Source organism: Hipposideros armiger, unplaced genomic scaffold (assembly GCF_001890085.2).
Source record: "Hipposideros armiger isolate ML-2016 unplaced genomic scaffold, ASM189008v1 scaffold_431, whole genome shotgun sequence".
Taxonomy (NCBI): domain Eukaryota; kingdom Metazoa; phylum Chordata; class Mammalia; order Chiroptera; family Hipposideridae; genus Hipposideros; species Hipposideros armiger.
Genome location: NW_017731781.1, coordinates 254,714 through 265,275, shown reverse-complemented (window position 1 = coordinate 265,275; position 10,562 = coordinate 254,714). Strand labels below are relative to the sequence as shown.

Below are 10,562 nucleotides of genomic sequence, written 5' to 3'. Positions count from 1 at the left end.
CCCCCCCCTAACACACACTCAGTTCTAGGCTGTGATTTAGGACTCTGAGTTGCTGAGGGAGAAGAGCTCTCTTTGTCAGTGACTAGGAACTTCTGATATCTGGGCCGCCCAAATTGAGCTCTGGATTCTAAGATCTCCCTCCTTTACAAATCTCTAAGTTTTCTAGGTGTCTCTGCTTAATTCTCTTGCCTATGCTTAATTCTCAGGCCTATCTCACTCTGGGGAAAAGGGAATGTAAGAAGTCCTGGTCCAGCAATGGATTGATCTGATCTGTGAGCTTGTCCATGGTTTCCTATCTTTCTGTCCTATTATTCTACTCCTAGTGTCATCCTGGACTTAAGCTGTGTCCCTGATAGCATTTGTTTCGGAAAACAATTTCCTTCCCCTGATTATTTCCCTTCATCCTGTCCCAGCCCGGCTGGGAGTTTCCTCTGGACTTGATTTTCAGTCTTAGTAACTCTTCTGTGTATGCACAGGAACTGTGAGATTCCAAAGCGTTTTCCCTGCCACCGTCTGAGGTAGGCATCACTAATATGTCCTTTCCCTGAGTCAGATGTCCATTGTGTGTTCTTCCCTAACACTACCACCACGGATCCCAAGGGGAGATCACCCAGCTGGAGAGTCCCTTTCTAACACCTCTCTGGCTCAGCTCTGACCTTGGACAAGTCATGTACAACCTTTCTAGGCTGCAGTCTCATCTCCAAAATGAAGTTATAATTGCATGGACGAATCCTCCTAGATCTAAATGACCAGGGCGTCTCTACTCATACATGGGATGTAGAAGCCTCTATTTTTCTCCAGGCCCTCGGGTATATCCCCCATTATTGTTTGCTATTCAGATCCATCCTGTTACCCCTCTGCTCCAACTCCAAGCAATGTTTGTGTGGGCCTGACCAGAAACTACAACTTCAATTAGGCACTGCTTCAGCAGAACAGGAAAGGATGTGTGGGAGTGGCCTCAACGCCCTGGTAGCGCAGAAGACAAACTCCAACTCCCAGGATAGCGTGAGAGCTCAGCGGAGCGAAAGGAGTGATGACGGAGGCAGGGCCGGCCAGGAACCAGCCAGCCAGGCTTCAGAAAAGGGCGTGGCCTGCGGGGAGCCGGAAGAGGTTACCTGTTGAATCGTTCTATCCATTCTCTTCCCAGCCCTTGAAGCTACTTCTCAGAGAGAAGCCGCAGACCGTAAGCCTCGTCCGAAAAAGAGGTAAGGGGAGGTAGACAAGGGGCAAAAGAGACTGGCTATTGTATTCCGTAGGAGGAGCCCAACAGCTACTTTTTACCTGCTGAGTCAGATGAACCTGTCCATGGGGGCGGAGACCAGCATATGAGAAAGGGCAAGGACGGAGGAGGTATTTGTTTGTTTGTTTGTTTTTTAGCTGAGCCATCCTGCTACCTGTTGGCAGCTCAGTGGCTGCTCAGCTCGGGCTGGACTCGAACCGCTGTTGCTCAGAGCTCAAACTCTTGAGCGAGCTCTTAACCAACTGACGGAGGAGGTATTTATTTGTTGGTTTTCAAAACTAAATTTAGAGCTGTCTGCAGACCCCTTAGCGGACTTGTCTGGGGCACTCTCGGCATCAGGAAGAGAGAAGAACCGAGGCGACTTTTCGGCAGCAAAGGAAAGGCCCGTCTAGGCCTCCTCCCTTCCGTGTTTTCCCTAACATAAAACGATAGAGCCACATGGCTTCCGCGGTCTGGGGGAGTGCCCCCTGGTGGGGCCCGCCGCCCCCTGCCCCAGCCCGCCCCCTCACGGACATCGACTTCTGCTCTGGGGCGCAGCTGCAGGAATTAACCCAGCTTATCCAGGAGCTGGGTGTGCAGGAGAGCTGGAGTGACGGGCCCAAGCCGGGACCAGACCTCCTCCGGGCCAAGGACTTTGTTTTCTCTTTACTTGGTAAGTAACTCTCCCTGCCTTCAGAAACTCGCAGCTCTCAGTCCTTCCCCGGTTTTGGGTCATGTCTTCATGATCCCTTCTCTTCCCGTAGGTCTTGTTCACCGCCGGGACCCCCGCTTTCCTCCCCAAGCAGAGCTCTTGCTGCTTCGTGGCGGGATTCGCGAGGGCTCCCTGGATCTGGGGCCTGCACCCCTAGGTCCCTACGCCAGGGGGCCTCACTACGACGCCGGCTTCACACTCTTGGTGCCCGTGTTTTCTCTAGACGGCACTGGGCAGGAGCTGCAACTGGATGTGGAATCTTCTTCCGCCTGGCTCTGCCTCCCAGAACTGATGCACGGAACCTCTGTCCGAGAGGCATGGCAGGATTGCCTAGGACCCCCAGTCCCAGGAGGACGTGATACCATCCACCGAACCGAAAGCGAAGAAAGCCCCAAGGACCAGAAAAGGTCCGTGGACCCGCCGAACAGTTACGTAACTGAGCCTGAGCCGCTTGTGTCTTCTTTGGATAAATCACCTAGTAACGGTTCGGGGCCCGAGTCACCTCTGCAAGATATAACCCATTATGGCTTTCCCGCACCGCTGAAAAAAATGAATGGTGACGTCACCAGAGCAGCGGTGTATAATCCAGTCCCACAGCCGTCGGAGACTCTGGAGGCGTGGCCCACATTGTGCCCTGCCAAGGTGGCCGCGTGGTTCTTTGTTACGCTGGCCGAGGTCGCCGAGTCCCTGTACCCGGTCTCGGGTGCCCCGCGCTTGGTCCACGCAGCCCGCCACGCGGGGTTCACCACCATCCTCCTGGCTACTCCGGGGCCCCCACGCCACCTCCTCCTTTTCGACCTGATCCCTGTAGTGTCCGTGGCTGGCTGGCCGGAGGGGGCTCGGAGTCACTCGTGGGCCGGCCCGCTGGCCTCCAAGTCGTCCTCCTTCTACCTGGTGCCCGGCGGCCGCATAGAGCGGCGGGGCGCTTCCGGCTGGCAGCTGTGCTTCGCCCGCCAGGAGCTGGCGCTCAAGGCGCGCATACCCGCTCCGCTACTGCAAGCGCACTCAGCTGCCCAGGCGCTGCTGCGCCCACTGGTGGCGGGGACCCGGGCCGCGGCGCCCTACCTCCTGCGGACGTTGCTCTACTGGGCTTGCGAGCGACTGCCTGCGCTCTATCTGGCGCGGCCCGAGAATGCGGGCGCCTGCTGCCTCGGGCTGCTGGATGAGCTGGGCCGTGTGCTGGAGGCCGGGATGCTGCCCCACTATTTTTTGAAGGGCCGAAAGCTCTGTGCGGGGGACGGTCCAACAGCGCTGCTCTTAGCGTTGGCCCGGCTTCGTGGGGACCCTGTTCGGGCCCTGTGCGCCGCGGTGGAGGAGGCTAAGGCTGCGCGCAAGGGGGGCGGCTTAGCTGGTGTGGGAGGCGGGGTCCATTAAAGACTACTCCTACCAGGGTGGAGAAAGTGCTTCTGTTAACTAGCAGAATGGAGGGGACTGCTCGCCTCTCGCTTGGGAAACTAAGAACCCTGGACCCAAAGACCTTCTAGAAGTCCTCCTGGCCCGTTATCCTACCCTTCTTCCCTGGTACAGGTCATCCCATTTTGGATTTTCCACTCTCCAGATCTGTGGCCAGTATCCCTCGCATCCTGGTGCAGCCTCTGGCAACCATCTTCCCCCAGTTCTTATGGTCTTTTCTTTCAAGAGTCATTAGGGATGGGGGAGGGGGTATATTTGCTGACAAAACGTGGAAAGGAGAGATATGGAGACCAGAGATAGACCAATTTGGCTCACATAAAAGCAGAAATATTAAGGAGGCTGGGTCCTCCCTCCCCCCCCAGATCTCACTCCGGCCCCCCAATCTCTTCAGTTATTTTCCCCACTGTCTTCATTTAGTTTTGTCCTCCCATCCAGGGCAGTAGGGTCCCTTTCACCCCTCTCGGGGTGTCTGCCATTCCATCTATCTTAAGCTCAGCCTCTCCCCCCATCCAGGATTCCATTCAGTGGAGTCGCCACCTTGTCCCTCCTCCTCTGAACCCCGAGACGGTCGGCTTTGCCTCGGCTCCGCCTGCCTCTATGACTGTCCCCACTCCCTGCCTCCAAGGAACCCCGGGGTTCTGCTCGCCCATCTTCACCCCCCTCTTTCCCTGCGTCTCCGTCCCCTGCCCCGCCTCCCAGCTGGCTCTCCAAAAAGGGGGAGCTGCGGTAGTCGCCGCCGCCTCAGCTTCCTACAGCCGCTGCCGCCGCCGCCGCCGCCGCCGCCGCCGCCGCCGCCGCGCTGGATCCAGCAACCAGGCCCAATGCTCTGACTTTGCCGGACCAGGGCTCTCTGCGGAAACACCCTCACTCTTCTTTTGGTTCTTTAGGGGTCCGGAGGCGCCTAGCCGGGCGTGGGGGAAAGCTCCGTTTGCTGGGGACAGGGAGGGAGGAGCCTGGAACCGGAGCCAGCGCCACCCGTTGCCGGATCAACAAGACAGGACAGGTTGAGGGGCGTCGGGGAAGAGAGGGGTGCCAAAGGCAGTCGCGGGGAGGATGAGGAAGCCCTGTCGCAGAAAGCTCTGATGCGCTCTGACTTGTAGGGGGCCTGTTCACATTTGAGGATTGGTGACAACGTGGGTGCACTCTTCTTGAGGGGCTTGTTAGATTGGAGGGCGTGGGATCTAAACAGTACCAGCTGTCCCCAAGGAAATTAAGGGACAGCCAGAAAAAAACCTGGATGCTCCTTATTTCGAGGTGACAGAGGGCCCTCCAGACAACCACCTGGTGTATCCACTAGGAAGGGTGGATTTGGAGGTGACTTCAAAAGGAGTAGAGGGTAACAAGGTGAGGAAAGACTCAGCAATTGGAACCCTGTGCCACTAGAAATGGGGATGACGTGGTGAAAAAAGGTCTTGTCCAGAGACAGAGTCTGGGAACCCCTTCTCACTGAATGGGGACAGCCTTGATATTCTGAGACACAGTTTGGGAGGGATTAGAGTGAAAAAATGTGGGAGATCCTCTTCACTTAGAGGGTGGCAAAGACACCAAGGTTGGGTTCTTCTCTGACATTGTCAAGGCCCCAGTAGGGGTGGGTGAGCTAATATCCTCAAAGCCAAGGACCCAACCCCTTTAGATTACAGGAGTGGATTTGGCATGAGTACTGGATCCCCAAAATAGGGTGGAAAGGTGCCTGGGGATATTGGAACCACATCTTGGAAATTTTGAGGGTCTTGGCTTTGGGATAGGGGAAGTAGGGACAGATAAATGGAGGGCAGGGGAAGGCAGAGTTTTCTGTAGGGGGTAAAAGCCGAGGGTGGGGTTAACTGAGAGGTACTTAGGCTGTTGGGTCCAGTGGAGCTAGCAAGGGGGCTCAAAGGTGGAAGCTGGGGGGTGGGGGTGGTCTGAGGCTTGTCCTCGGATCCTGTGGGTGGGGCGCTAAGTCTTGGGAAAGCGTCAAGACCATGCCGTGGTGAGCGGGCTTCTCTGGGGGAGCACAGCGTGCTCCGAGCCCCTGTCGGTTTGGGGGTGTCTCCTCCCGGGGCACCATGGCGGCGCTGGCCAGTAGCCTGATCCGGCAGAAGCGGGAGGTTCGTGAACCTGGGGGCAGCCGGCCCGTGTCCGCGCAGCGGCGCGTGTGTCCCCGCGGCACCAAGTCCCTTTGCCAGAAGCAGCTCCTCATCCTGCTATCCAAGGTGCGACTGTGTGGGGGACGGCCCGCGCGGCCCGACCGCGGCCCGGGTGAGTGGCTGGGGCGGGGTCTCCGGGACTAGGGTGCCTCTGGGAGGTTGAGGTGAGGGGATCTGAAGAGTGGGGCCCAACTGAACGGGGCTCCCAGAAAGTGAAAAGGGGTGGGCCAGGGCAACAAAGTCTCTGCCAGTCTATACCTCAGTTTCCCTTCCCTTTTGCCCATAACCCCGAGTCTCCTTGCTTTCGAGTGCAAAGGGAAGGCTTGAGGGGCTAAGTCTGGGGCCCCAAGCCTCGCAGCTCCCGTTCACGCTCCCCACTCCCCCCAAAAATCCCCACCCCCATCGTCCTTTTGCCTACGTGCGGGCTCTCGCGATTCTTTCCATGCCGAGCCGAGGGGCCTGGGGATTCCGGACGCTTGGGTCACCCCGAGGGTTTCTGCGGCTACGGCAGCCCCGACCCCGCCCCGGTTCTCCCGCTCCACGCCTTGGCTCGGTTCCTCCTGGAGGAGCTTGCCTGGCTCGGCGCCAATCTCCCCAGCTCTCCCCCGGGTGTCCTTGCAGCTACCTCGCCAGCCCGCCCCTCTTGTGCGCCCTCCTCCCGTGACCTGAGCTTCAAGAGGGGAGCTGGGCACCCCCTCCATTACCCTCCACGCGACTCCGAAATCAGGTCCCACGAGCTCAAGGGACCCTCTGCCGCGAGGAAGTCAGACACAGTACAAGGCTGATGGGAGACCTGCACTGAGAGTGAGGGGTCGTACCACCTACAAGGGGATACAGGGAAGTTGGTCGAAAGCAAGCGACAGGGAAGGGGAGTCGTGAGGGTTAGGGTGTGGTCCCCGTCCAGGTACGACAGGCAGAGTCCCTCTGACCCAGCTCCCAGTTTCCCTAGGGGTAGCCCCCTCGCGCCCTCTTCCCCTCGCCCCCCGCAGCGGGCCCGCCACAGTGGTACAGTCCGCAGCCCACCCTTTGAGTGGGACCGGACCCCCACGTGACAGCCTGCCTGCCATCTCCCCCACCTCTCCCCTCATTTCCTTGGTTTGGTACCGAATGTCCCCCACCCCAGGCGGGTTACCTGGCCGAAGGGGAGAGGCTGAACCTCAGGGAGGGCTGGGCCCCCGAGCCAGCAGACTGACAGACAGACTGACAGATGGGTCAGTGTCAGACAGGCGGGCGCTGAGCCAGGCGAGGCCAGCGCCAAGGAAGCCGCAGCCGCAGCAGCAGGTGCTGAGTCAGCGTCAGGCCCAGTCCCACCCCCACTCTTGAGGGGACGCCCCTACCCTCTGGTCACCTTGCTGCCCCCCACATTCTCAAACACACTGCCCCTTCAGCATCCCTGCCTGTCTCCCTCTGTCCTCTGCCTTTTGATGTATCTCTTCTCTTCCTCTCCCCCTCCTCTTCCCTCCCCCACTTCTGGTTGAGCTGTAGAGTAGAAATTAAGCCATTTAAATAAATTTCAATAAATTAAACAGAAAGCTGTGGTTAGAGGAAGCAGAAGGGACCCACACTCCAGCGTCCTCAGGAATCAAAGAGAGGTTGGGAGAGAGTTTGTTTGGAGGGTCAGAGAGCTGGGGCCCAGGGATCCTATTCCTTCCCTCCACGCTCCTTTCTTTCCTCTGATCCCACCAAGTGTAGAAATGTTTTTGGGAACAGAGATGTCATTTTCAAAGATTAATGTCTCTCTCTCTCTCCAGAGCCTCAGCTCAAAGGCATCGTCACAAAACTGTTCTGCCGCCAGGGTTTCTACCTCCAGGCGAATCCCGATGGAAGCATCCAGGGTACCCCAGAGGACACCAGCTCTTTTAGTGAGAGGGGAAGCCAGCAGCTGGGTGTGAAGGGGGAGTGTGGGGCTAGATGACAATCCTATTCCTGCTTCAGGTTCTGTTGTATTCAGTCTGACTCTTTGAGGAAGGAAGTGGAGCTGGGATGGGGGGAGCTCAGATGGTGGTATAAGGACCAGGGTACTGATACTCCCTCTTTCCACTCCCAGCCCACTTCAATCTGATCCCGGTGGGGCTCCGTGTGGTCACCATCCAGAGTGCCAAGCTGGGTCACTACATGGCCATGAATGCTGAGGGGCTGCTCTACAGCTCGGTGAGATAATGAGGCAGAGTGGCCTGGGCTTTGGGGACTCCCCCAGCTACAACTTTCTCAACTACAGATATTTTGCAGCTCAGGACTCCTTCTCACTCTAGCTCTTGCTGTTGTCCTGTCATCACTGCCCACTCCAGAGCACCTCCTCTAGGGTCCCTCTAATCTTTACTCTTCAAACAGCCCTCCAGATGTCCCTAGCCTCTTTGAATGTCCAACTCTTTTCATCCTTTTAGAGTTCCCATTTCTCATCCTACCTTCTCCAGACTTCGTTATTACTCACTTCTCCAGAATCATTTAGGATAGGGAATGGTGAAAGGTTGGGAATAGAGTGGAGAGAAGGTATTTTCTTATTCTAGGACCCCCAAAAGTTTGGTTCCTAAACCTCAGGGGCCTACCAGACTCTTCCTTGTCCTCCCTTTCTCCCAATTCCAGCATGGACTCAGAAGTTGGCCCTCCCATCCTGAAATGTATGGATTATATCCTGTCTTGTTTTTCCCAGGGCTCCAGTGATATGTCTATTTGTCTCTCTGTCTGTCTATGCCTTTCTGGGTCTTTGTCTCCGCAGCCACATTTCACAGCTGAGTGTCGCTTTAAGGAGTGCGTCTTTGAAAATTACTACGTCCTGTATGCCTCTGCACTCTACCGTCAGCGCCGTTCTGGCCGGGCCTGGTACCTAGGCTTGGACAAGGAGGGCCGAGTCATGAAAGGAAATAGAGTCAAGAAGACCAAGGCAGCTGCCCACTTTGTGCCCAAGCTCCTGGAGGGTGAGTATGGACTGAAGAAAATGCGGGCCATATGGGAGGGTATTGACCTTGACATGGTCAGTTAGTGACATACAGCTCTGGGGCTACAAGTGTAAAGAGGACACCTGTTATGAGAGGTCAAGCCAGGAAGGCTTTGGCCTTTGGGGGTTTGGGGAGCTCTCCTCCTGTGGGTTGGGGTTCCCAGAGGATGAGTGTAGGGAAGGGAGGCCTTTCAGAGCTCTGATTCTCCCTAGGTCTCTCTCTGCCTAACTTTTCTTCCTGATCCTCTTTTTCCCCTTCACAGTGGCCATGTACCGGGAGCCTTCTCTCCACAGTGTCCCTGAGACCTCCCCTTCCAGTCCTCCTGCCCCCTGAAATGTAGAGTTTGGACTGGAGGCTCCTGCACTTGCACTGAGCCAGCTACCACCACAGTCTGTCTCCCAGCCCTGCTCCTGGCCCTGCTCTCACCCCAGCTGCCATACTCATGCCCTGAGAAGCCAGGTCCCACCAGGTGCTCTATCCTGAGGGACCCTAGTAACTGCTAAGACCCTTAGGTCCTTGGACTCAGGAGGGGGGTCAAAAAGGGGAATGTTTGAAAATGGTCCTGGCTGATCACTTCTTTCCTTTTACACTCACACACCTCCAAAGCCTTTTCCTGAGGTAGCTCTGGGGGTTCCCAAACTGACAGAAGCAGGTCACAAATACTCCCCACCCCAGGGTCAACCAGTTCCTAGAGCCCTATGCCTTCTTCATTGCCACTGAGCCATAGATTTATAGGTCCATTGGAGCTCAGGATTAGTTTCCTTCTTTCCCTATTCCACCTCTGCCTTGTTTTAGACAGGTTCTGGAACACCAGGCACCCCAGCCAGGGCCATTTCTGCACTAAGGCTCTGTGCTGGAATGCAGGCATGCTGCCAGGCTCTGTTCTGGATCCATCAGGCTTCCTTGACCCAGATGGACCCCTGGTTTCCAAGTAGAGAGAGGCTGGATTTGAGCCCTGTCCAGCTCTTGGCCTTGGCCTGAACTGGGACCAGTCTCAGATCACCACATATTAACTTTTTTTATCCCAGAGACACCCAATTCTAGAGCATGGTGTTCTAGACACAAATGGAGCCATACTTCCTTCTGAATCTTGGCTCTAGGACATACAAGTAGACCACGACTCTCAGACCTTCCCTCCAGGATGGAACTGGGGCCTATATAGCCATATTATTGCTCTAGAGTAAATTCTAGACTCACTCTCCCACCTTCTCTAGTGATACATGTTAAGGAAGAACTCTGGAAAGGACCCAGCTATGATTCATAAAGAACTAAGTTCTGGATGAATCAAGAACTACTTCTTGTTTTTCTTAGATAATTTTCTAAAAATCTTATTCTTCCTATAGAATGCTAACCTTATTTTTATGTGTAGTTTCTAGCTCCTGCAACTCAGCTAGGGTCCTGCCAGGGAAACAAATTCTGAAGAAGAGCAGAGGAGCTTTAGCAGGAATCCTTGGCTCATAGTGGGGAAGCTGCGATGGGGAAGGGGCCAAAACAATGGCATGATTGGACCTATGCTTGGGTTGAGGGGACATGAACACTTAGCTACCTCAGCAGGAATTCCTTTCAGGTCCCCTTGAAAGTCTTTAGGGTAATGAGTCTAGAATAAAAAGGACAAATGGCACATAGCCTTGACCCTCCCCCACCCCCAATGAGGAGACCCCAATTCAGCAATAAGTCCCACTGCTCTCCCCTAGGTCAGGCCAAGGAGGGTGAGGGCCTCTTGGGCTCCAGACCTCATACACCCCCAGAGCTTCTAACAGAATAGAACTTGCTTTACCTTAAAGTTTATAACCTCAGCTGGGTTTTAGGTACCCAAAAAGGGCCTGATTAGATTGTTCTGAAAAATGTGGAGAGCTAGGGGCAGGGCCGGAAAAGATCAGGAACCCACTAGTGAACTAGGAGGGAGACTCTGAACAGCCTCAGACCTGGGCAGGGTAGACTGAGGAGGCCCTAAAGGAAGGGGCTAGGGCTCAGAGGCAGGTCACTTTTCCTCAGGCCTTTTCTACTTCTGGCTTGTTGCAGGAGAGGTTGATGCTCCCCTCACCCACACAGACCCCGCTCAGGCTCTACCCATCTCCTGGCTCTTCTCCCAGGAGACCCAGTTTCCACTCCATGCATTCTCAATTAAAGAAGATTTATACAACTGATGTGTTGTC

General features: G+C 55.7%; 2 protein-coding genes across 3 annotated transcripts; both read left to right on the top strand.

The window, feature by feature from the left end:
- The first annotated feature begins 1,454 nt into the window (after positions 1-1,454).
- Positions 1,455-5,192, top strand: TMEM102 (transmembrane protein 102). Of its 2 annotated transcripts, none has more exons than XM_019664792.1 (2): positions 1,455-1,892; positions 2,155-5,192. In XM_019664792.1, the coding sequence occupies exons 1-2, from the start codon at positions 1,679-1,681 to the stop codon at positions 3,303-3,305; spliced, it is 1,365 nt and encodes a 454-aa protein (XP_019520337.1). In that variant the 5' UTR covers positions 1,455-1,678; the 3' UTR covers positions 3,306-5,192. The 2 variants fall into 2 exon arrangements, with proteins under 2 accessions (XP_019520337.1, XP_019520336.1); XM_019664791.1 differs by having other exon boundaries at positions 1,984-5,192.
- Positions 5,193-5,257: 65 nt separating this feature from the next.
- FGF11 (fibroblast growth factor 11) lies at positions 5,258-10,530 on the top strand. Its single transcript, XM_019664793.1, has 5 exons — positions 5,258-5,582; positions 7,222-7,332; positions 7,518-7,621; positions 8,187-8,385; positions 8,669-10,530. The coding sequence occupies exons 1-5, from the start codon at positions 5,390-5,392 to the stop codon at positions 8,737-8,739; spliced, it is 678 nt and encodes a 225-aa protein (XP_019520338.1). The 5' UTR covers positions 5,258-5,389; the 3' UTR covers positions 8,740-10,530.
- The last annotated feature ends 32 nt before the right edge of the window (positions 10,531-10,562 follow it).

Coding starts and splice junctions, on each gene's coding strand:
- TMEM102 (XM_019664791.1), top strand. CDS start 1,679: ATGGCTTCCGCGGTCTGGGGGAGTGCCCCCTGGTGGGGCCCGCCGCCC. Junction 1,893..1,983: donor CTTTGTTTTCTCTTTACTTG/GTAAGTAACTCT, acceptor CTCTTCCCGTAG/GTCTTGTTCACCGCCGGGAC.
- FGF11 (XM_019664793.1), top strand. CDS start 5,390: ATGGCGGCGCTGGCCAGTAGCCTGATCCGGCAGAAGCGGGAGGTTCGT. Junction 7,333..7,517: donor AGAGGACACCAGCTCTTTTA/GTGAGAGGGGAA, acceptor TTCCACTCCCAG/CCCACTTCAATCTGATCCCG. Junction 8,386..8,668: donor TGTGCCCAAGCTCCTGGAGG/GTGAGTATGGAC, acceptor TCCCCTTCACAG/TGGCCATGTACCGGGAGCCT.